The sequence below is a fragment of the Euprymna scolopes genome, chromosome 31 (genome assembly GCF_053919585.1).
Source record: "Euprymna scolopes isolate OS-2025 chromosome 31, ASM5391958v1, whole genome shotgun sequence".
NCBI classification, from domain to species: Eukaryota; Metazoa; Mollusca; class Cephalopoda; order Sepiida; family Sepiolidae; genus Euprymna; species Euprymna scolopes.
The window spans coordinates 53,863,169-53,890,938 of NC_136512.1; the positions used below are offsets into that span (position 1 = coordinate 53,863,169).

Sequence of the window (27,770 nt, forward strand, 5' to 3'; positions counted from 1 at the left end):
ATAATGAATCATATTTATTTAAAAAGATATTTTTAAAAAAAAGAAAGAATTGAAGTTGCATTTAAAAAGAAAAGAAAAAATGCATTAATATGATTTATATTGAAACTGAATTTTATTTTTATTTGATTTGACATCTACAAGGAAAATAACATTTACACCATATGCCTCTCTCTCTCTCTCTCTCTTTTTTATATGAACTTCACATCAAGCCATGATGTCAGGGTCGACAACATTTTGATGATGATTCATGGAAAAAATAATGAAAATTGAGTTGGTTTAAATTAGCATAAGCTCTCCGTTTGTCAGAATAGATTACTGAGACTTCAGCGACTTCTCGTTGAATAATGACTGAAATGTCATGTTATCTTCTTTGAACGTTAGGGGCTGGGTCGGGATTAAAGATTAGGGTTGGGGTTCCTGGCACGATAGCTGACCATTCTTTCAAAACAAATTTGGAGAAATGTTTTCTCTTGCTCTCGTATCGTATTGATGGCAATACAAAGTGTAGATATCATGTCAAAGCAGATTCATCATGTAGATAACAAACCAAAGTGGCGTCAACATCATTCAATATTAATTTTAAAAAACATGAATGAATTCAAGAAGAACAGTTGTGCGTTAGTGCTATATAAATATCACACTATTTCATGGATTCTAAAGATTATGGTCATTAAATTAAAAAGTGATTCAAACGAATGCTAAAAAGCAAGTGGCTCTAATTTTTTACCATCTTTCTGTCTCCACTTCATTTGGATTTTATTTTATCCTCACATCCTAAAGTAAGTTTCACAAAAATATTTTCAACCAATGAAAATCGTTTAAAATCCCAAAAGTAACACATCTATGTGAAAATAATAAGCCAGTATGAATTTAAGAACTCATATAAGACCTGATCAACAAAATCAGTTTTTTCAAGACACTACCAGCCAGCCGTGTACTGAAGAATCCAAATAAACCAACATACATACACAATTCCACGCTACCAAATACTTATATATATATATATATATATATATATATATATATATATATATATATATATATATATATATATATATTACACATGCATATTCATACTATGAACATTTTGATTTGTAACTACTTACTCAGCTTTCTTTATATATATATATATATATATATATATATATATATATATATATATATACTAGCAAAAGTACCCGTCGTTGACTGGGTTCAAAAACAGCTTACAGAAAATGGACTTTGATTTATGAAAGTATGATAGGTTATGAAAAGGAAGGGTTGTAATGAGATAGCTTCGAATTTGGGGGTATCAAAACCAAAGCACAATATGATGAAAGTAAAAATAAAATAGATAAACCCCATAATTTATTATACCATACCTGTTCACACTGAAACACTTATCACAATATTCTGTGGATCTATATTAAAAAAAACCTTGTTAAACTTTGTGACATATTTCCATTCTATGGAGGTCAGGCGCGAACGAACACCCCATAATTTTATTATACCATATTTCTTCAAACTGAAACATAATTATCAAAGTATACTTACGCAGATAGATATAAAAAGTCTTTATTAAAGTTTGTGCCTATTTCCATTCTATGAAGGCCAGGCGCGAACACAGACCCCACAATTTTATTATACCATCCCTATTTAAGTTAAAAGATACTTATCAAAGTATTCTTATGTACATCTATATCAAAAACACTTGTAAACGTTTTTTTTTAATTTTTTATTTCCATACTTTGTGGACCAGGCGCGAACGCAGACCCCACAATTATAATGAACCACTGTTCTGCCAGATCAAACATACCCATTCCTGTGTCTCGATACATCTTCTATCATTATATGTAATCAGTTTTTTAAAATAGTCAACCATAGGAGCCTATTCGTGACCAGACACACACATGCACACACAGACATTCAGCTTTATATTATAGATATATATATAAAGTTATTTTTAATCAGTAAAGGTTCATAGGGCAAACATGAGTTTCTCCTCATAACGTCTTATATCATTTGAATTCTTATTCTCTCTTGGAATAAATAATATCGTTAGAATTCAAAAGATTGGACAGTTAAAGGTGCGTTTCTTCATTTTTATTTACTGTTTAATTTTTAATTTTTCGTTTATATGTGTATATGTGTAGGGGACTAGGATATATAAATACCCCAATCCCGTTACAAAAGAATAATGAAACGAATGAGAATTGAAGGAAAGAAAGACTCAAGTAATGGATAAGATAAACGTCGTTTATTTGCTGTTGAAAGAAATGAACATTTTAGTAATAAAATGTCCGCGCCTATGTAACCAATGTCCGTTGCAGGACTGGTGTTGTAGCAAGAACAGGAAATGTGTTTTCATCTCAAGTTTGGGTCATTATTGTTTGTTCGCGCGTAGGAATTGAAGTGAGTGTTGTAGTGGAAATGAGAATCCAGCGTGTAGGCAAGGAAGAGGATATTAGAGTTGTCATCAGTTAGTAGTCAGCTACGCGAAGGTGTTCTTAGTGGCCAGTAGTAGATGGAGAGAGAAAGAGGGAGAATGTATACATACAGTCATTAGCTCGTGCCCCATACATAGTAGGAAGTGGGCGTGAGGTGCACGTGCGCGCGCGCCGAAACGGCAGCGGCTTGTTCGCCCAACCTCTCTAGTTGAGAGTTGGTCCTAAAAAGAGGATTAGAAACAACTTGTCTCCATGTTTTATACTCGCTTCTGGAGTGTCTTTTGCGCATGTGTATTTCCCTAGAAAGCGGAAGTGACGTCGTCCATGTGTGTGTTCGTGTTCGCGTGTGTGAGTCATGTGTATACGTAAGCGTGTGTGTATATATACGTGAATGTGAGTGTATGTACGCGAACGTGAATATGTGTACATGTGTGGACGTGGGCACGTATGTTTGTGTGCGCGTATGTATATGACAGCTTGAAATATGAATGTGTGTTTTGTGTGAGACTTGAAAAAGGCTCGTACAAATACTCCCCTTCCTAGGAAAAAAAAATACATGCAATGTATATATATTTATGTATATATATATATATATATATATTTTTTGTGAGTAATGTTTTCGGCAGTTGATTTTTTTTGTCCTGTTTTTTTTTTTGCTGTTGGTGTGGTTGTTTGAAAAAAACGTCAAAAAGGAACGGAATGTCAAAAACGGAGTGAGTTCGTAAAAAAAAAGTATTTACTTACGCGTGGAAAATGCATTTACTCTTTTTTTGGCTGACATTTGTTGGTTTGGTTTCTGTTGTGTGTTGACATGTGCAAAGAGTTGCTTGGACAGAGAAGTGAATTGTTCCGTTTGGAAGGAAAATTTTTGTTTTGTGTTGACGGTGTCGTGTGTGTGCCCAGTTGACGGTATCTTTGCATGTGATTCTGCGGTAATGTGTGCATCGTTTGGACGGGCGCTAGTCGCGCGTTCGTTCTTGTTGAACGGGGTCTGGTTACTGTTGTCTTCGCAAGTGCGTCTGCGGTAGTGTGTGTACATTGTCTGTATGGGCGTTTGTTGTGTAGTCGTTCGTGGTTGCCGGCTGTCAACGAAACTTCCAAGTTTTGAGTTTATCCGCGTGCGTCGTGCATCTCAACTCGTATTGTTGATTCAACTTCTTCCTATGTGTTGATAGGGATGGGCTGTTTCTTTGTTGTTGCGTCTGCTTGTGCGGGAGGGAATTGCATAGGCCTATGTGATTTTGCTCCTCGCGTTTGTTGCAGGGTAATGTCAGGAAACCGTGAAAATGTTTGTAAAGCTCGAATTTGTTTTTAAATTCGATATGAAAGTCGACAGCTTCGTGTTCGTTTTTTTTTTTTTTTTTTTTTTTTTGCCGAGTCTGACGAGGGTTCGTCATTGTAGTTGGTAGTAGTTATTCCTGTGGGTAGTGGTTTGCTTGGTTTTCTTTGTTGAGAAGTTCGTTTTTTTCTTTATCAAATAAAACGCGCGTCTCGCTCAAAACAATTAATCTCAAAACGGTAGGGTCGCCATGCCTGCTCGTTCCACGTCAGTCAGGCGCCAGTTTGTTGTGGACTTGTGGCATAGGAGGAAATGCGTGCTCCTCTCGCGTTCCGAGGGAAAATGAATTGTCTCGAGGAAGAAACGAACGACGTGTTAAATTGAATTAAACGAACAGGAATGTCTTTGGTGAAAGAAACAAGTAAAAGAAAAGGGTACCACACGTGGTTAGTTTTGCGTGCGTCTTTCGCTGTTAGCTGGTGAGAAAGAAAGTTTATACCTTGGCGTGCGTCTCTCGTTAAGTGGTGAAGAGGGAAAGTTTATCTTTGTAGAGAAAGAGTCTGTGTGTGTATGAGTGCTTCGTTCAACCTCATCCATTTCATTTAAATAAAGGGGTCACCAAATTTGTAGGGGACTAGGATATATAAATACCCCAATCCCGTTACAAAAGAATAATGAAACGAATGAGAATTGAAGGAAAGAAAGACTCAAGTAATGGATAAGATAAACGTCGTTTATTTGCTGTTGAAAGAAATGAACATTTTAGTAATAAAATGTCCGCGCCTATGTAACCAATGTCCGTTGCAGGACTGGTGTTGTAGCAAGAACAGGAAATGTGTTTTCATCTCAAGTTTGGGTCATTATTGTTTGTTCGCGCGTGGGAATTGAAGTGAGTGTTGTAGTGGAAATGAGAATCCAGCGTGTAGGCAAGGAAGAGGATATTAGAGTTGTCATCAGTTAGTAGTCAGCTACGCGAAGGTGTTCTTAGTGGCCAGTAGTAGATGGAGAGAGAAAGAGGGAGAATGTATACATACAGTCATTAGCTCGTGCCCCATACATAGTAGGAAGTGGGCGTGAGGTGCGCGCGCGCCGAAACGGCGGCGGCTTGTTCGCCCAACCTCTCTAGTTGAGAGTTGGTCCTAAAAAGAGGATTAGAAACAACTTGTCTCCATGTTTTATACTCGCTTCTGGAGTGTCTTTTGCGCATGTGTATTTCCCTAGAAAGCGGAAGTGACGTCGTCCATGTGTGTGTTCGTGTTCGCGTGTGTGAGTCATGTGTATACGTAAGCGTGTGTGTATATATACGTGAATGTGAGTGTATGTACGCGAACATGAATATGTGTACATGTGTGGACGTGGGCGCGTATGTTTGTGTGCGCGTATGTATATGACAGCTTGAAATATGAATGTGTGTTTTGTGTGAGACTTGAAAAAGGCTCGTACATATGTACTGTGTGCATGTGTGTATGTGCGTACTTATATGTGTATATATTTGTAGGTAAGTGTATGTATACATATGTGCATATATGTACGTATATGTATGTGTAAGTGTATGTATTTGTATATGTGGATGTATATGTATGTATATGTGTATGTATGAATGTGGGTATGTATATGTATGTTTGTGTATTGGGTATATATGAGCGTATGCTTATAGACATGTATGTATGTATGTATGTATGTATGTATGCATGTATATATTTATATGTATGTATACCAATAACCGTCTTGTTTATGTTTGCATGTGTGTGTATGTATATGTAGGTGTGAGTATTGTGTATTGTGTATGTACGCATGTATATATGTGTGTGATATGTGTACATATGTATGTGTGCGTGCGTGTATATATATGTATGTATAACAATGACCGTCTTTAGTGTCATGTCTGCTTGAGCATGTGAATTCACTGGCAAGACTATGTCATTTTCGGGCTCATGAACTTTCAGTGCCTGAGGGAGTGGCACTCGTCTGACAAGACGTTGCAATCATCATATATTTAAAACTGAGGAGGCATCTCCTCATTGGCTATACCTCCTTCTCCTTCTCCTCCTTCTCCTCCTCCTTCCTTCCTTTTCCATTCCCCTTTTCCCCGTGTATGCTCATACTTTCACTACCCCGATGAAGACTGAAGGATCGGTCGAAAATATGTACCTGTCCAAAAAGTTTTTTAATTTTTTTTCATAATATTATTTTGTATTCCTGCACGTCACCAATTGAAAACGAATAAAGAAAAGTTATAAGCTTTTATACTTTTCGTATTCTTTTTTATACATTTCCATTTATATATATATATATATGAAATAAAATGGAGGTGAAAGGACCTGGATACTCAACGTTTCGCCCGATTTATGCGGGCTTCTTCAAGAGGGATGGCGAAACGTTGAGTATCCAGGTCCTTTCACCTCCATTTTATTTCATATCGTCGGATTTAATCCATCTCAACAATCATATATATATATATATATATATATATATATATATATATTTTACATGGTGATCACCACTTATCAAGGCCCGGAAGCCACTCAGGGATAAGGGTTATTGCAAGTACAGTACGTTAGTGTGGAGATTTGATGAAGTGTTTAGTTAAGGGGGTGGTTCATTAGAAATTTGTTAACGTTGGACTTGAAGACATCCAGGTTGTAGTCAGGTGGGAAGCAGGCAGACGGAACAGAGTTCCACAGGCGTGCAGTTCTAAGAAAGAAGCTTTGTTCATGGAATCCACGTTTTGATTTAGGCACAGACAAAGAGTGGGAGAAATTTTTCACAGTGGATTCAGCTAGACGGGTGTTTTTCGTGAAAGATTGGAGTTCAGACGAGCACCTGCCATGGAAATAACTATAAAACAAGGATAGGCTCGCAACGTCTCTTCTGTGGGAGAGAGGTTGCAGGGTAGAGAAAAGGGCATCCTCCACTAAGCCACGAAGTCTATTTTGTACTCTGTCAAGGCAAGATAGGCTGTTTTTAGCAGCTCCTGCCCAGATATGGCAGCAGTATTCCATCCTTGGAAGTATATATATATATATATATATATATATATATATATATATATATATTATAAGTATAAAAATGTTGGTTATAAAATTTCGTCTTATCGATTTTTGCATTTATAAAACTTTGTTTATGTTTTAGTTAGCACTTGCTAATTGGTGACCCTTCTCTTCTCTCAATGTTTTGTTTATTTCTATTTTATATTATGCATATATATATATATATATATATATATATATATATTGTATATATATATATATATTGTATATATATATATATATATATATATTTATATATATATATATATATATATATATATATATATATATATATATATATATATATATATATATATATATATATATCATTTTCTCCCTTTGCTATAAAATAGCTTTCATGTCTCAATTTATATTTAATGTCGTTATAGTTCTGGCAATACACAAAGACACCATTGTCATCCAAAATGGCCTTTACCAAAGCCAGGGATCATGCTACAAGATTTTGTTTTTTATATTATGAGCAATCAGAAAACAATTTTCTTTACAGAAATTATTAAAATGACAAAAAACATGCAAAACTAAGAAATGCTGATTATACTTTAGTAATGATTGGTTGGAAGAATGTCAGGATGAAGAAAGTCACTTGGAAAAATTAGCCATGTCTGGAAATATCTGACTAGAATTGAATATTGAATAATTTAAGGATGATCATCTTCTAAAGAAAACACCAGCATCTTCACTAAAGTATAAATCAATTTTATTCAAAGGGAAACCTGGAAGATAAAGAGAATTGTTTGGTAGCAATTTAAGGGATCACCAGTTTTGGAGAGTTACTTTTAGGGGTTTTGATTTGAGCAAAATATTTTTGGAATGAGTTACTCTCATAGAAATATTTTCAATGAAAACGGTTTTATGGTTTATAATTAAATGTGAGAAAGCGAGAGACATGTCATATGATAAACACAAGCAAAATAACGTATTCAGAGACATAAATTAACAAGTGATATTTTATATATGTTTAAAATGGAAGTTTACAACAACAGGAAAAACATAAAATGTTTTTCAATATTTTTAGAATCCTTGTAAAACAAACTGAGATATTGAAGAAGTCAGAGTCGATAATTAAGAGGTGTGTTACACAGGTCTGAAAATCATAATCAAAACTTTCTGCTTAAGCATGCAAATTATATTTAATTAAAAGTTATTAATAAAATGCAATGTTCATTTGTCTTCATATTAGAAAGAAACTTCAATGAGAAAAGTTAATATTTTGATGAATCAATTGGTTTTAAATGAGTAGACGATAATGGAACAGTTACTAAGTTGTATGTCTTGTTGGCTTCTGATTGGCTTAGAATGATTCTATTTGTTTTTATTAATTCAGGCGAGTGTATGCGTCAAGCTACATGTACAGAAACGAGTTTACACATTTTCATTTTGGGCGTCTCATCATAGGCTGACTTTTGTTGCTAACAGAATGTTGTATCCTGGACTTCCATCTTGCCTGACCACTTCTAGAAAATAAGTTAGTGTGTTTTGTCATGATAGAAGTCCATTCAGGAAATGAATCATCTTTTTAACCAACTTTCTGCATAGGAATTGAATTCTTGCATCTGCACAGAAATGTCCTCATGCTGACCAAGTTGTATCTATCAGTTCACTCATCATTGCATATGTGCCAGGCCAAATCACAACTCTATATAACACAAGATATTGCACATACATATAAACAAAATAGATCTGCCATGCAACTACTACATTACCTTCTGCTTAGACTTTAAAACAAGAGATACTTCATTGCAGGATATGAGAATACATTTTAATCAAATGGCAATTGCAACAATGGAGTAAATAACTCTTTAATGCAAATCATAAATGTTTATGATTTGTTGCAAAGTGCAAAGAATGTTCTTTTGCTCAAAAGAGAAAAAAATGTTCTTTATAACTTGGTATATGTGTGACGTTTCCGAGAACCAACACATTGTAGACTCAGTCGCAAAGTAGACAAAACATAGAAAAGAACTTTGACTCCTGTTTCAGGTTTTAAGAAAAGACCTCTATTCCTCATTCTCCCACCACACGTGACTTCTTGTTACTGTGATGTCACTCAGATCTCTAATGTGATCGTCTTCTCTAATGTGCTCTCTCTCTCCTTTTTACAGTCTTTTTCTTTTTCTTTACTATGATGTCATTTCGCACACAGCTTGGTATTTGCATATAACTGCCACATGTGCAGCCGCACTCTATTACACACGTAGGGCTAATAATCTAAAAAGAGTGCATCTTTTTTTTATTTTCTAAATTGTCTGTTTGGCGTGGGTACTCCAAGATTTATAGGCTCTTAAAATCTGTATGCATTTAAAAAAAGAATGAGTATTTTTTTAAAATTTTATTTGAAATTTTACTTAACCATTACTGATATCATCATGCTTGTGTTTGTATTAAAACTATGGCAGTATAAAACGTTCATTATATTTCTGTAATAAGTAAAAGTTTTAATTTTAAATTAAAATCAAATGATGCTACCTTTTATTATCAAATTTTTATTTCTAAAAGTATAGTAACTGTAAAGATGGAACTATTTAAAAAATAATAAGCTGTTTTGTTTGTTTTTTTTTTCAAAATGGAAAAAAGATAAAATTTTATGATTTTTCTAGATTTATTATTTGAACTAATCTGGCTTTCAAACATCAAAAATTATTTTTTATTTGTGGGAGGATATGCTTGATTTAGAGATGTTTCAGAATTATTTAGATCAGGATTTATAATTTGGATAATTTATATATTAATATGATAGTGTGCATTATTTTCTGTGTCACGCTTACATCGAGGTCGTTTATTTGTTATGTACTTCCATTTCTTGTCATAAATAATTTTACCAAGAATTCTTCATAAGTTTTGGTTTCGGTTTCAATTATAGCTGATGGCACTTAAGTCATTTAATTTTTTTTAAATAATTTTATCAAGAATTCTTTATTAGTTTTGGTTTCGGTTTCGATTATGGCTGAAGGAACTCAAGTTATATATATATATATAACACCTGATGATGATTCATGGACGAATCGAAAGCGCTCGTAACAGCAACATGTATGGATCCTTTATTAATATTTTTGATTTTGAAACAAAAAAGACAATACGAAAAATTGAAAAATTAAAAAAAAGAATTAAAAGAAAAAAAGTCTCCGTTGTATTTAATAATATTTGCTTGAATATATATATATATATATATATATATATATATATATATATATATATATATATATATATATATATATATATATATATATATATATATATCGTAAGTTTTTATTTCGGTTTTTATTCAATCTAATGTACCCAAGTCATATGAATGTATTTTTTTATTTTTGAAATCGCAACTTTATAATATATAAAAATTGATAGAACATTAACTCTATAATAATATATATGAAATTTACAAGAATTAAAATATCAAATAAATATCAAATTTAAGCATACTTTGCAACCGGGCTTTGCTGGGCGTTCGTGCTAGTTTAGATAAATACTTTTGCAGTTTTAAAAAAAGCTACAATAATATCAGAGCGTCTTCATTTACACTGAACATCTACAAAATGCTAACATCAATATACTACATACTAGCATAGGTACCCTACATTGCCTGGGTTGACATGAAGTTCCGTTTGACCACACCTAAGGATATTAATCATTTTCATCATGGGCAACAATTTCCCAAATAAAAACATGTAAATGTAATCGTCCAAAATAAAAAGAATGTAACACCCTATTTCGGCAGAAGGGATACAAAGAGAAGAAACTATTCTCCGGATATTGGGCACTTTTTATTGTCCGTGCGTTAAAAAGACCCCCCCCGCCCCCCCCCCAAAATAAATCAAAACAACTTTTGTTTCAATAAAAATATCAGCGAGTGCCCGAACGACCGAAAAAAAAAAATATAGCCAAACGCATGCGTAATATGCTTCTTTATTTTTTAAAATTTTTTGTAAAGGTACTTTTTTCACTGGTTTTTTATTTTTTTCAGAAATTTTCGATTTGCTTTTTTTTAGGGAGAGGGGCTTTTCTGATTTGCTTTTTTGGAGTTGAGGGGGGGGGGCTTCTTTTTTTTGTTTCTAAAAGTGTGGTTAAAGTTTGAATTTGAAGCGGTCAAAGTTTCTGTATAGCCGTTTCAAGAATATTAAAAACAAATTAAATTTTTTCAGTTTATTAGTAAATGTTTTTTTTTGGGGGGGGGGGGGAGTGAATATTTAAAAAAAAACAAAAAAAAAAAAAACATTTTTTTGTCTACACGGAATTATTTTTTCAAGCTAGAAACTTATTGAGATTACCAAATTATTTTACTTGATGAAGAGTTTATTATGTTTGGAAGTTTCTAGGTGGAGATAACTCTACGTCTTTAAAAATGTTGATGTCGGAAATAATTCCAAATAAATTAAATTAGATATATTATCAATTAAATTGTTATTTAAACTTTATTAAATGACAATTTTAAATAGAACACTTAAAACAATTCTCTCGCTAGAAACATTAACTAACATACCGCTATTTAGTAAAATCGATTTTCCTTAATGCAATATGCAAATCAGGTGGCCTCTTAATTGTATATTTTGAAAAATCATACTATATATAGAAATAAATGAAAGAGTAAAGTAACTGTTCTTCTGTATATATTAATCAAATTGTGAACAAACAAACAAACTGACAGGAATACGAATGTATATATAAAGATGAATGAGACCCCTGTGGAATTTCTACAGGTTCTGCCAGTTTGGATTATTTGAATAGTGATATCATTTTGGATGTTATAGTCACAATAATTCAGCTGATATAACCTCTGGCCTTTTTTAGGTGCACCTCATACAACTCTGGAATCTATACAAAATTTTGGAATAAACACTTTATTTAATCCATGGAGATAGCTTGCTCTCATTCCATCGGACATGACCAGGTAGAATTTTAAAGTAAAATGTTTATCATATTATTAGTATTACCTGTACTGACGATTGAACCTTCAATTTCCAGAAGACTGTCACTTAGAATTTATTACTTAGCACTTACATGCGTTGTGGACAATTCCGGCATACATTTTTAGGAGCCTGCAATTTAAATATAACTCGACAAGCACTCCCACGATATTTACGTTATTAGCACATCATCTTAACTCCAATGTGTTGTCTTTGCTGCCGAACACTCAATTGCTCTTCTCCCCAATTCGTTTTCATTAACACAGATAATTCAATCATATGCAAATTAATGCATTTGTATTTTTAAAGCACACGCCTTTATGATCTTTAAAGATCATTCCACATCATATAGACCTCTGCCCAGATCGGCACTTACACCTCTAGTGCTTAATATATGGCCAGACTTCACTAACTCTCACTACACAGCCAGACTAAACTAACCCTCACTACATGGGCAGACTAAACTAGCTCTTACTACACAGACAGCCTAAACTAGCCCTTCAAACACGGCAAGACTAAATTAGCCTTTTAAACACGGTCAGACTAAACTAGCTCTCGATACACAGCCAGACTAAATTAGCCATCAATACATGGCCAGACACAGCCAACCCTCCAGACATAGCCAGACACAACTAACTCTCCATATATGGCTAAACATAACTAGTCTTCCAAATTATTGCTGACTTTCAAATACCAAAAGAGAAAGTTAAAAAAGTCCCATTCGAATCATAATTATCTTCTCCATAAAATGATGACGGCATTTATCAAAAAGACCAACTCTCAAATCATAATTTAATCTTCTCCATTACATGACAATACCATTTCTCAAAAAGTCTAACTCTCGAAACATTATTTTAAATTTTCCGTAACATGATGACGACAATTTACAAATTTGGCTTTCGAATCCTTATTTAAAATTCTCACTAATATGACAACTTCTTTAATTATAAAAACAGTTTTCCAAAACATGTTGATGCCAACTATAAAAAATCCGATTCTTATCTCATAACTAAAACTTCTTCACAACATAACGATTTTGATTCTTGACATAGTTGCATCAACTTTACTTTTCTTGCCAAAATAGCTTGTAATTTAAATAGAACTTGACAAGCACTCCCATGGCATTTACGTTATTAGCACAACTTTTTAATTCCGACGTATTCTCTGCACTGCCAAACACTCGACTTGCTTTTCTCCTCAATTCGTTCTTCTTAATATAGCTAAATCATTCGTTTGCAAATTAATGCATTTGTGCATTTAAACCACAAAGCCTTAAACTTATTTTTGTCATGTTATATTACTTATTATTACTTACTATTACATGTGTAAGGTCGGAGATTACATCGGTTGAAACATTGTGAGAATAACATGAAAGATTAGAGCAGTAGTTCAATAATCCAAACAATAGTAATTTAGAGGTGATCGGTTTGCTAATAAAATGTAACTGAAACAGAATCTTCATGAAAAAATAGAGAAATAGACATGGCGCCTTTCATTTGAAGTTCAAGCAAAAAAGTAAAAATCATTATGCAACAGAAAATATAAAGTATAAAATGGTTCTTTGAAGAAAAAGAATAGAAAACAAGATAACTAAGCACAACATATTTATGTATATATGAAAGGAACTAAAGTCTTTTGTAGCACAGTAAAGTCTCAACGATGATCTAAAACTAGGGAGGAACTCTCATTCATGAAATACCACAACAAAACTGCCAAAACAGTCTCCAAACAGCACATATCTCCTTTTCACCTATACAGATCAACCACTGATCTCACTGTCATTGTATCTCGCCTTTTAAAATGAGGTAAGTGTTCATGCATGCAAATTTCTGAAATTTACAAAAACACACAACACTGAAGATACACTTTTTACCTTTGGCCACACATCACAAGCACTTTAGACTCGGTAAGTGTGAATCTCTCATCACACTTCCTTTAAACAGGATCACACAGATGGCAGTGAAAGATTAATTGCTTTATCGTAATGCTTCTCCATGATGGCACAGTCATTTCCTCCTCCCAAATCATTAGACTGACTAGGGTCTGAATCAGATGTCGTAGAATGAGAGAACTCAATAAAGATTGGTTCCACTTCTCCCTCGTTCCCAGATAGTGTGCCACTACTATTTACACTGGAATCGGATTCTTGCCATTCATTGCTCTTGACTAGGTGCAATCATCATTGCCTGAGTTGTGACCAAACGTCTCTCCCATGTACTGAGGCATACCATCAATGACCAGCATCTGTAAACTGTTTATCTCAATAATGCAACCTGTTCTAAATTTCAATGTGCATAATTCATGTGGATTCTTCACCAAGACTGCATTTCCATTTTTGTACCAAATTGAAATCTTTTAATTGTCTGGTGTGAGGATAACAGCAATCACTTTCATGCAAACCTGGTATGAATGTAACAGATTGGTAGGTGTGGACAAAGTGTACATGTCATTCTTGGTGGTGTCATACCAATATACAGTTTCCATCACAGAACAACTCTTTAGCATAGCAATCTATTTTACTGTTTGATGACACATCTCTACAATATCTTTCACATGGCCAGAACACACAAATCCGTCAAAATCAGTTACCCTATTCGTTCATAAATAATCTGAATTGCTGATTGCAGAAGGCAGTGTTATTGTCAATTAGGAACTTGTCTAGTGAGAAGTGGGGGTGTTCAAAAAGCACCGACTCTAACTGCCAGATCACATGTGCAGTGTCTTGTCATAATAATGGCTACCCACTGCATGGAGCTGCAACTGGTCAGTCGTAAAAAGTGTCATAATGCATGATGTCAATGCTAAGATGCTTCCATACTTCAGTCAATGAACCGGAGCTGCGTCTACAGATTGATGCTCTTCACAATTCTGAATAACCAGCTTTACTGACACTTTCGATCCTACACAAATATCCACCTGACCTTAGGGTGCTTACTATGTCAATGAATTTCAGGGATCAGATTCACCATAATAAAGGCACACACCAGCTGCATGGATTGTGTCTTTTTCTTCATGTTCTTGAGCCATCTTTGAGGAACTCTGGTTCATTCTGGTCAGATCTTCTTATTCCTACATCAACTAAAAATGTTGTACTGCATTGCTATAGTTAATATGGTTATCATCAAGTCTTGTTTTGAATAAGGCGAACATAACTTTGCATTCAAAATAGAATATGAGCATTTAATGTTGAAAAGAGCTAAGCATGATGTATCAGTAATGTAAATGGTAATAATAACTAGTGTTGAGTTCATATTCTGCTTAGGGAATAGCCCTGCACTAATGTTGCATCCTTAACTTCCTTTTCCATAGAATCTCTGACTAGGTCACTGGTCTTGCACTTATCCAGTTTAAAACGTCCGTGGTGTCTGGCAGACATTTGTAAGAATCAGAATTATATGTTTATTCATAATGTGCATGCAAGGAGATACATTTGCTTAAAAGACAGAATATGAAAACAGTGGGATGAGAAACAATTGCAGTTAAGGGTAAACGTATGTGCCAATAGACAACTAGTCAACAATTATAAGTGGAATTATTAGGAGAATGTGATGAAAAATCCAGTAAAAATTTGTTGACTAATCAGAAGCTATTTTGGCTGAAATGGACAGCCAGATTCACCTAAAAATTATTCTTGGATTTGATGAGACTGGAGATTTGAACAAATAGATGAAAAAGCTGGAATTGGAGTAATCTATTAGGGGTGAAATGGTTTAATCATGCCATCCCTCTTGTAACTGAGGAACCATTTGTAGTTTACCAACCACTGATGAAGGCTGAGAAATAGAATATGGCCAGAAGTGGTATAGCTGGAAATGTCTTCTCAATTATTAAATCATTTCTCTCTGATAGGTTCATAAGAGTAGTGGTTGATGGGCAGAAATCAGAAGCTCACAGTATTAATGTTGGAGTCCCTCAGGGGTTCATCCTGGGTCCTCTTCCTGATCTCTATTAATGATCTTCCAAATCACATCCTTAGATCATTCATAGACATTTTTGCTGATGATACTACCATCTATGGCAGCACACCAATGGCCATAAACAACCAAGTTCTCTCTGATTCTCTCTCCTCTGATCTTAAGCATGTGGTATAATGGGGAAAAAAAGTGGCTGGTTACTTTTAATGCATCTAAAACCAAGCTTCTATCTTTGCATCATCAACGTTTTGATCCCCATCTGGCATCAATTGAAATGAATGGCTCTCGTCTTGGGGGGGGGGGCTCCATGTTTTGACAAGTTTCTGGGCTTAACCTTTATTCCTGATCTAAAATGGAATATGTACATCAAATCCATTGCCAAGGTCGTTGGAAAAATGATGGGCTCCTTCTATCGATCCAGTAGATATTTACCTGCTGATGCAATTCTCTACTTATATAAGAGCCAGGTACGTCCAAGGATGGAGTATTGCTGTCACATCTGGGCAGGAACTGCTATGAAGACCTTATCCTGCCTTGGCAGAATAGACTTCATAGCCTAGTGGGGGATGCCCTTTTCTCTTCCCTGCAACTTCTTTCTCAGAAGAGTCGTTGCAAACTTGTCTGTTTTATCATTATTTTCATGGCAAGTGCTCATCTGAGCTCCAATCTATGGTCCCCTCTCGCCAAACATTCATGATAAACACTCATTTGGCTGAAAATACTATCAATAATTTCCCCCATTCTTCATCTGTGCCTAAACCTAAATGTAGATTCCATAAACAAAGCTTCTTTCTAAGAATTGCACACCTGTGGAACTCTCTTCCGTTTACCTGCTTTCTAGCTGACTACAATATGGTCATCTTCAAGACCAATGTAAACAAATTCTTGATGAGCCGTTCCGCTTAAGTAATCCAATTTACCAAATTTACACTTCTAATGATTACTATGATATTGCCCTTTTGACCACGCGACACGCTTTAACCCTTATCCTCGGATAGTCTCTGTGCCTTGATAAGTGGTTTGTAAAAAAAAAGTAAGGAAGTGCTAATCACAGCTTATGCTGTGGATAGATTCACTGCATATTAAAAAGCTGAAGCACGCGTGTTGTGTCCAGGAAAGAGCATTGATATATATTTAGAGGATTTACATGGACTATTGGTCCTTTTTGGAAGATTGCCAGGAGTGTGATAAAGGCTTCCCAACCCTATTAAAAAGCTTCTATAGTTCTCCTCCAAGGTGGCTGATCTGTCTGTTGGCCTGAGCTCGGGTTCTAATATAGGATGAAGATGTATTAGAGGAGCATGTTGTTGGTGCTGTGCAGCCTGCCCAGATCACTCAACCATTGCCAGATGTGGGTCCATTACTCATCACATGCTACACATGCAAAGGTCACAACCAGTTTGGCAGAGACCGCAGGTGAAAGGGGTAGACCACTTGCAGGTGTTGCTATCAATGTGACAAAACAGGTCACCCAACCAGAAATTGCTTGGTAAACAAGGTTGAGGACAAGACATCAGCATCAGTTTGTTTTCCAAACAGAATAATTCAGTGCACTTTCATTGTTTACATTGAGGCATGTCATGCTAAGCTCTTTTCGATTTGGGTTGATTACATTTTATTTTGAGTGCAAAATTTGGATCAGATTTGGTCAAAGCAAAATATGATGATAATTGGAGGTACAAGTGAAGCAGCACTATCAAAGTTTGCATAACTGATAACACAACCATAATTGATGTACTTGTAAAACAAGGAAAAACCATGGATTCTGACCTGTTGCTTGACATTGATACTATTAAGGTACTCAGCAGGGTTTATATTATGCATACAAGAAACATGAAGTTTGGAGAAGGCCCATGTGTGTAGCTTTCAATATCAATGAAGTTGATTTTATATTGCAATTTGCTGAGCCACAGGGAATGTAGATTGTAGCTGGAAGTGGTTTATGTGTTGGCAAAGCTAGAGAATAGAACCTCTAAATATGCAGTATCAAAAGAGTTAAGAGGTGGGGGAGAATATAAGGATTAGTTTCAGACCAAGATGAATAATGGTTGGTTGCTGCTATATACAGAGGAGGAGTTTAGCACACTCAAAGGAGTGATACCGTTAATTGCCATACTATAAAGCAAAAGCATAAAGTGCTTCCTGTAATGGGCAATCAAGAACTGAACACTCTTATGTTAACACATTCACAAGTGCTGCAGATGTCTGTATGAAGAAACTGCAAGAATAGAGACAACAGAGTGCAAATGTGTTCATTCTGGATCTCAGGAAAGCATACTTGCAGATTGATGTTGCAGCCATGTGTTCAAAGGATGAAGGTATTGTCTAACTCAATTAGGATTTGGCCTGAATATGGCACCCTTAATAATGTGGTCTGTCCTTAGGCGGTATTTTTTTTACTTTAATTCACCTTCATATTGCCACTGGAACATACTTTAGATTAGGGGCTAGATTTTTAAAGGGTATCCTAATTAAGGAGTTTTACAGTGAGCTATTTATTTACATTGCATTTAAATTTTTGCATGTCATGAACTGGCTGGGGTTGATGAAACTGTAAAATAAAATGTAGATAAGATGTTTATTTTTTAACTCCGACTCTAGTGATCGTTTTTTTTTTCTTAATCACCAGCAAGGCGCATCAGATGAATACAAACACAGTGACGCTAACTATAGAATGTCTATCACACCAAACTCTACAAACCTAACCAATAATTTTCCCTAGTGACTCCAGATGGAAAATTTCAATAGTATCTTTAGATTCCTTGAAAAGATTAATACTTACTGAAAGTTATTTGAATGTTCTTTTAACATATACATTTCTATAACACATAGACAAATAAACATTGACTTTATATTATTGTTAGGGTTATTCATATGGTTGATCAGTGTTTATACTAAGAAATTAAACACAGCTAGGAGGGGAAGAGCATATGCTTAAATATAATATTTTAATTAGTCCAGATTTCATATATATTATTGTACCTATTTACTATGCCTCCCCACGGGACAGAGTTAGACACCAGGGTCGTTTTTTAACGTGGAGAAAAGGTACAAAAATAAAAAATTGTCTCAGTTGTGAAGGACCGCTCCTTCACCGAAAGAGAATTAGTTTATCTGTGTGTCAAGTTGGTGATGTTACCACTGTACCAACGTGACACACAGATAAACTAATTAAAAATTAAAAATTAGCTAAGATGAATGTACAAAATGTATAACGATTTTTTTCCAATTTTAACCCATTTTTGACCACTAAAAACAATTTTAACCGGCTAAAGACCCATAAAAGATCCAATCATTTGAGGCCCCTAACGTTGCTCTGCAATTTTTAGTTTCTGAGGAGATAGAGTTTGAAAATATGGAGTCAGGCAGACTGACAGACATATAGCCATTTATATATAATGGCAATAGCAAAGATAATAAAATGCAGTGTAAAAGATTGAGATTGTATTTATTGCACCAAATGTACAAGAGAAAATAATGGAGAATAGCTGGTGGAATATGCCTGAAGGACAGGAATGACATCTCTGAAAACAAGAAGAGTTAAAATGACGTCTAAAAGCAAGATAGCTAGAAGGGTATGATAGCGATTCTGGAACCTGGATCGAGAGAAAAATCGATTTTAGAATCTCCACAGCAAGGAAGGTAGAATCAACAGGAATGGGGTTTTTGGAACCTGAACAGCAGGAAAGAGTTGAATCGATAAGAACATGGAAATTGGAACCTGAACAGCAGGAAAGTTGGATCAACAGGAATGAGGAACCTGGACAGGAAACGTTACACAAAGTTTAGTGTGGACATCCCTTAGGTGTAATGTCTCAGGTTCAGTCCGTGTGAACATGGCCAAGGGTACAGGTAAGTTAGGACGCCCACAGGAACTGGAAAGGATTGCTGTTAGAAGGAGGGCAGCAGGAACTGAAAGGCAAGCTGGAGTAGGGGTTGAACAGGGGTCAAAGCTGGAGAAGAGTGCTGTAATAGCAGTGTCAGAAATTTCGTGAAAATAGTGAATAATTCCACCCCATCTTTCCAAGCTTATAACTCCTCGAAAAATGTAATTCAAGCCCTAATTTTTTTTTTCAATTAAAGGAGTAAGGACCAAGGTTTTATTTAAAAAAAAAACAAAACAAAACAATGTGTTTTTTTTTTTTTTTAAAGGTTTTAAACTTCGGACTTTACAGGTAAATTTCTAAAAAACTGATTTTTTTTTTTGTTTTAAATTTGAATATATTATTTATTGACCTTTTCTCTTCAATTTGTGATATATAAACCTATTAAACATAAATTAATTATTTACTTTTTAATAGACATTTCAAAATGGGGGGGGCGTGAAAATGGGGGGGCGTGAAAATGGGGGGGCGTGAATTTAAAAAAAACGTTTGTCTAAAATATTATATTCGGTTTATTGGAAAGAACATAAAATTTCACATTGACCCTGAAAATATCGTAAAAATAGAATCAATAGAAAAATTTTGATAGATTTTTAAAATTTAAAAATATTGAGTTTAAAAATTGAAAAATATTGAGTTCGGAAAATTCATTACTGTTTTAAAAAAAAAATAAAAATATTTTTATTACTTTTAAAACAACTGTAATAGTTTATTTTGGAAGTATAATCCATAAAGAAAATAAATAACCCACTTTTAACAGAGAAATTACGAGATTTTTATATTGTATTCGCAGTTTCGTGTTAGGGGTGTCAAAAATTCCTACAAAAATTCTGATACTGCTAGTGCTGTAATGTCTAGCAAAAGTCCGCGGAATAAGGTACGGTTGGTAGCAATGAGGGGGAAAGTGTCAGGCATATATGCCAAGAAAAAGGCCTGAAATGAGCAGGTTATATTAGCTGAAGCTGCACCTGGTGTAACACTTTGATGAGATCTGATTGATTGAAGTGAGCGAGCGACGATGTGTGTAGAAAGAAAGTGTGTTGATTTCTGTCACACAGGTTAAAGCACTCAAGCAGTTTTATTAGTAGTATCGAGTTATAAACACTTCGACATGACAATGGCTAAGGTTTGATTAAACATACAGTTTTGTTAGGTGTTCGTGTCATAAAACGAGTGTGTGCATGAGAGAAGAAGAAGAAGAAGAAGAAATACTAATTTAATAAAATTAATATTTTATGTTGAATAAAATCCGAAGAGTTGTCTGGGGAAATATTTTTCGTCTGAATGACTCTCCGCCCCCCTTCAAAAACAAAAAAAAACAAAAAAAACAAAAAAAAACGTACATGTTGTGTTTACGTGCATAGTCAACAATTGATTGAGACATAAGGTCGCGTTTAATGTAAGAACTCCGCCCTCTTTCCGTCCCACTCAAAAAAAAAAAAATAGAGGGGCTCTGATCGAGTAGAAATAGCCATGTTCAAACCCGTCGACATTCTCCCGTGAGGCGCCAGAAAACACACCAATCTAAGTGAAAGGAGGGGGCAACGCGTGGGAGGATGGCCTTCACCTTAACATTTTTATGATTCCAGGGAGAAAGCTCGAGTAGAGGTTAGACAGACACTGCGACATCTCCCTACCCACCTACAAACGCACATGTTTAGAGAAAGGAGAACTCTTTAAAGGGAGGCAATTGTGCTGAATACGGCAAAAATTATCTTTTATTATCTCCCTTTAATTTTCGCTTTCTCTCTATCTGCCAGATTTATAGCCACATTCCCCCCCGCGTTACCGTTTCCTTCTTCTTTCGTTCTTCCCACTCTTGTTCCTTATTCTCCTGCTACGACCGAACTGTCACCTTCACTCTTAAAAAAAGAGAAGAGACAATCACTAAAACCTCTCGACCTCGTGTCTTTTTCGTTCACCATTAAAAATGGATCTGCCCGTCGATGAAATAGAACTCTACCGAGATGAGCACGGTAAGTGATTAAAGCTAATCTTCGACGCTCACACCAAACACGATTCATTCGTTAACCCATTGCAATGCCCTTTCCCCTCTTCAATATGGCTTTTCAATCGTAACTTGCATTAAAAAAAAAATCTGAGCAATGAAAGTTAGAAATCTTATCTCTTCTCTAACCTATTTTATTCCAAGAAAAATAATATAGAACGCCTTTTGAAAAGTCTTTTCCTTGTATTTTTGTCGGTTTCTTCAAAGTCATCAAAAAATTTCTCTAGACAATAATTTTCCCACCGTATTTTCTTGATTACATGTTTGTTGTTCAATGTTTATTCAGCTTTTCTTTTTCTTTTTTTGCTATAAATTAAAGTTACACTCCAATCAAAATTTATTTATTGTTTCAAAGATGGTTAAAAAAAAAAAAAAGGCGGAGGCTCTTTTTGTAGAATTAAATGCAACAGCAAGAAATATATTCTGTAAATTTACTTTTAAACGATTTTTTTCGTTTTTATTATTTTAGAGGTCGTATTTAAATCTGGTTGCTTTAATTATGTTTTTAGAATTGTTTTTATTAATAGATTTCAGAAGAATTAGGTTTGTTTTTGTCCCCCTCCTACTCATCTCTTGGATATTCCAGAGGTCGTAGTTATTTTTGATGCAAGTACAATCACATCTTCACTTCTATCACTTTTGTCCTTTATTAATAACATTGCTTGACCACTTTTCGTGTGTGTGTGTTTCTCGTGTCATCATAACTTTGATAATCACATATTGAATGATTTTTTTTGTTGTTTTTATTATAGTCCTACTACTATTGATCGATTTTTATTTTCAATTAAAGGTACTTGTGCAAACGGACTGTGTTTTGTTTTTTGTTTTTTTAAAGATAAAATTTTCTAGTTAAATTCAGCTTTTACGATATGTTTTCTTTAATTGTTAGGTAAAAGTACAGAATATATATAAAAAAAATATCCTTCATGTTAAGAATGTATTTCTAAATAATGTTATTTCAGCACGGCCCGTATTCTGCATACGTACCCAATTAAAAATGCAGTGTAAAATACGAGAATTAAAAAAAAATATTTCCAAATAATCTGATTACGAATTTCATTTTTTTTTTTTTCGTAAACAAGTTGGACATTTTAATTAAGTTTACAAAAAAAATGTACTTCTACATAATTTGAACCGAAATGTTTTTGTGTGTGTTACCTCCACAATTTTCTTTTAAGTGACGACTTTAAAGGTTTTCGTCCATGCTGAATACGAAAATCGCCTTGAAATTTTGCTAAAATAATTAGTTATCGAGATATAAAAAGTTGCAATATGCATTGTATTCTTTGGCGGCCATCTTTGTTACGCGCGTAGATTTGTTTATGGCGCGCACGCGCGTAAAAACGATGGCCGCCAAAGAATACAATGCATAATACAACTTTTTATATCTCGATAACTACTTATTTTTGCAAATTGTCAATGCGATATCCGTATTCAGCATAGTCGAAAACTTATAAACGTCGTCATTTAAAAGAAAATTGTGGAGGTGGACCCACCTGGAGTGGACCTAATCTAAAAAAAATACCTTTTAGCTTTTTAAATTCAGCAAAAATCTGGGTGAATTTTTACGACTTGCCTCAGCACCCTCCCTATGTTAAGAACGGCTTTCGGAATAAACACACTCCCTCAAACTCGAAAGCCGTTCTTAACATGGGAAGGGGTGTTATTCCCAAAGCCGTTCTTACTATGGGGTGGTTAGAGGTGTTTATACTATGCTGTTGTAGGTTGTAAAAAAATACCAAAATCTGTTTGGTTCGGTTCAAATTTTGTAGAAGCACACACAAAATAGAATCGATTCAAATTTTGTAGAAGCAGTGAAGCAGCAGAAGCACACACAAATAGAATGAAATACTTCGTGACTCTTCGAAATTTGCAAATAATTTGGAAGCATTTAAACTGTCAAATAGAAAGGTTTAAAATTCTTAGCAGATTCTCATTAAGATTGGCGATTTTCGAAGCAATAATTTGCAAAAACGTTCAACCTTTTAATTACATCTAATAATTTTGTAGAGATGAAAATTATTTTTATAAAAAATTTTGTTTCGCTTAATAAATTGAGTGGCCAAACTTGAATATCCTTAAGAATTTTAATTTTGAACCTTCGGCTTGTCGAAAGAACATGAAGTGTAGTATCTGTCCTGACGTTTCACTTTTGTTTTCGGCCAATGAAGAAATTCTAGATTGAGACGAGTTTTATTTTTGTTCTAATAGAGTATCCTTTTGAGGGGAGATGAATTTTTCTTATACGAAAAAAACAATATTGTGTCGAACTCTGCCCTCGTGAGGAGGCAAGTAAATATGAACTAATAATGTCAAATACGAAAGTAGTGACGAAATCTCAAAATTTCCATGAGTACAAAAGATAAAAACAACTGAATCCGGCTACAACAATGTCCTGAACTTGGCCTTCGGTAGTATCTGTTCTTTAGATGCTGCACTTCTATTTCTTGTTCTCTTTCGGTGGAGGAGAAATCCTTCACGACTGAGACAATTTTTATTTTTGTACCTCTTCTCCACGTTAAAAAACGACCCTGGTGTTTAACTCTGTCCCGTGGGGAGGCATAGTAAATAGGTACAACAATAGTAATTATGCGGACGCGGACGACACCTCATATGCGGTGATGATGCGTTTCTTTTTTTGTTTGTTTTTTCTAAACTCGCATGCCATTATTAATGCGATTATAATTTAATACGATTTTATTTTTTGTATTCACTTTTATTAATGATTTGAAAATGAGACGCTGATACTTTCATAACATTCGAACTACTATTCTCATCTTCTTGGTTGTTATTTCAGTCCATGTAACCCTCGACCTTTTTCAGGTGCATCTTTTCGGGAATACGGACCGTGCTAGATAGGATATTAAAAGTTAAATTCAATTTTTACAATATGTTTTATTGAGCTTGTTGGCAGACCTGTACGAGAGTACCCACCACCTAAAAATGCGTGTTTTACACCTTTTTTAAAGTTTTTTTTTCCGACGATTATCATAGATTAGACTTAAATATCATATTAGCAGGAAAAAATTTTTTAATGACTTTTAAGAGAGTTCATTTTCTCATTAGTACGTTCATTGTTATCAGACTTATTGTCTTTACCGACGTGTCACACGATTAGAACGTTATAACGAGAAAGTGGACCCCCTTAAGTCATTATTTATTTTTTATTTTTTTCAAAACTTTTTTCTGCTAATATGATAATCGTCGAAAAAAAACGTTTAAAAAAAAGTTGGAAAACACATTTTTAGGGAGTGGCCACTCTTGTACAGGTCGCCGGTTTGTTTTACATTAGACAGAGGTGCGAAAAGTGGTAAAAAACAAATATACAATGTAACCCGGATATAAAAAAAACTTATCCGGGTTTTCTTATATTCGGGTTACCTTGTTTATTAACACAGGCTCTAATTTGGGACCAGAGAAAATCTCTCTTATATCCGTTTTTCTTATATTCTGGTTACACTATAACAGAATAGGCAAGATAAGTTACTCTTCTACCTAACTGGATGTTTTTAGTGTTTTTACTTACTTTAAACGTTTATTCGGGTTGAAAAATAAGTAGTGTCTAGTGTTACGTGAGATCAAGAAAAAATGGCTGCGACATGACTCTTACATCTTTGAAATCTCGATAATGGGTTAAAAAAAATAACACAAAATACTGTTAGAAAGCCATCCAATAAATCTTATGACATTTTGGGTGAGTTTCTAACAGTATTTTGTTGACATTACCTCGTGGATAACTGTCTCAACAGCAGGCAATGGACTCATCATCTCACCTTCAAAAGGGGGAGTTAATACCTGATAAGATGTGAGCTTCCACTGCAGCAAAGAACTGTAAGTAAAGAGAGCATCCCTTGTTTGGGTTAATAATAATATATAAAATAATATAGAATAGATTACAAATAGTAGCAAGATCGAAATATGAAGTAATGTTTGTACGACGATAAGTCGATACTCATACAGAAATACGAACCATATTGAAATAAGGTTATTTAGAAATTACTTAACATGGGAAGGGGGGGTGTTTTGTAACTATTCTGTACTTTCATCTAACAATTTCATAAACTAGATACTATTAAACTTGAATATCCTATCTCAAATATCACTGTTGTGTTCTGCATAAGCATTGAAAAGTTTTTGTGTTGAACATGAGTTGCTTTGATAGTAGTTTTGAGTATGAGATTATACATTTTTGACTTCCTGTATGAATTCTCTTAGATGTCGAGCAGAATAAATGCTAAAAATTAATGAAAATAAAAGAAACACATGAATAGGTTTTGAAAATGTGTATCAATAATTGGCCTACATTAATGTAGAAGCAAATTTGCATATGTAGCTTTTTGATAGAAAACTATACCAGACACTAAAATAAGGGAAAACCTCACTATGTGTAAATATTTAAATTAATCCTATAATCCAAAAAAAAAAAAAAAGATTAATCGGTTATTTTGTGAAACCTCTGTTCCAGCAGTAAAGACAGCAACATTGACAGCGTCAGAAAGACCATTTCTTAAATATTCAATGTCTATGCGGTTGAAATATGGAATACTGATTAGATCAAAATACTCAATCTTGATTGGTTGTCTTCAGCCAATTGAAAACAATCAGCCCCTAGAGTCAGACACCTGTTTGTATTATCCATGTAAGTGAGCACCAACACGCTATCTTCAATCAGAACTCAACTTGACACAAGAACCTATGTCATTGACAACATGATATTACTAATTGCAATGCATATTTTTGGTAGAAAAACTGTCATAGCCCCTGTCTACTGGTATACTAGCAAAACAGCATAAGTCACAGTAATGGATTTGTTTTTAAATATAACAGCTTGTCAGTGTCAAAAACTCACTAGTTCATGTATGGAAGAATATAATACTTTCTTTGTCTAGACCTTTGAACATTTCTTAAATCTTTTGTTTATTCAACAATAAATAATATTATGTATGGAGAGACTTTGTCATTACTATTGCTATTTGACTCTTTTCTACAATTTATTGCAATAAAAAATGTGTAAAGTACAAAAGTTTTTTTTTAAAGCTTATTAAAAAAGAAATTAAATTAAATCTAACACCATGTATTCCAGCTTTTTCATAAATAAATCAGCTACTTTAATCGTTGGTAAAACAAATAATTGTGATCTTTTTGAAAGGTATTCATTAAAACCTCAGTTTAATAAAATAAATTTTTGGTTTAATTAATGTATTTGATTAAACAATATCATAATTATTAAATTGAACACTATCATAATTATTAAATTTAAAATCCGCTTTATTTAATCATTCTGTTTTTATTCTGCATTGCTATCAGTCTTCATAAAATACCCATGAAAAAAGACAAAATAAATGAAAATGAAGACTCCCATGTAATACCGTTTTAAACTTGTTTTTAATTGTTTCAATATGTATCATTTCTCACGATTCTCGGTTATGGTTCATGATTTGCACACATACCTGGAGAGAAGAATCCAGGTCAAAGAGATGAGATGGTTGTAAAAAGATCTTGTGCAGAAATCACATTTCTAATGAAGAAATGAAGAACAAACTCATAAAAGCAATCGGGTCATATGAAGATCTACTAACCATTGTGAAAAGGAGGATAATAAAGTGGTACAGCCATGTCACATGATTAAGTTTCAAAAAAGACAATTCTGCAAGGAACTGTACCGAGAGAAAGGAGGTGCAGACAAAACAAGAGATAAGAGAACAATATCTGAAACTGGACAGCATTGGTGCCGAGTAGTAAAAGGTGGTTGCTTGGTCATCTTTGGAACCTCAACACTCATCCAGACCACAGGTCAGATCATATAATTTCTATAAAATAGTTTTTCATAAATTAAATGAAACTAAATTGCTATTATTAAAAAACCTGGGTCATAAAATGAATAGGAAAAATCCATATTGTGAACATGGATGTATAAAGAATTTAAAATAAAAAATTTTTATTTTTTATTTTAAATTATGAATCTGTTACCAAAAATTATTTTATAATAAGTTATAATTTAATTCTAGCAAAACAATTGCATTTATAAAATCTATGCGATCATTCTCGTTGGATAAACAATTCGTTTTGCTGCCTGAGATCAGAGTGTGTTATCTGTTCAGATCCTGAAACTAATAAACAAATATTTGGTAAAAAATCTAAAACTATTACTCTAGGTCAATTTCTGAATAAAAATAGCATGTTGAAATGAAAGTAAAATATAGAATTTCAGGGAAAACATCACATGATTAGAAAAGAATGTGATGATGGATATTTCAGCTGTTAATATCTTGGTTGTATTCATTAATCTGTACTACAATAATTCATATTAT

General features: G+C 34.1%; 1 protein-coding gene across 1 annotated transcript in view; it reads left to right on the plus strand.

The window, feature by feature from the left end:
- The first annotated feature begins 20,893 nt into the window (after positions 1–20,893).
- LOC145255750 (synaptojanin-2-binding protein-like) overlaps positions 20,894–27,770 on the plus strand; it is a 60,499-nt gene continuing 53,622 nt past the window's right edge. Inside the window, exon 1 of the mRNA XM_080114396.1 lies at positions 20,894–21,427. Coding sequence (XP_079970522.1) covers positions 21,382–21,427 — 46 coding nt within the window. The 5' untranslated portion in view covers positions 20,894–21,381. The remainder of the gene's footprint in view (positions 21,428–27,770) is intronic.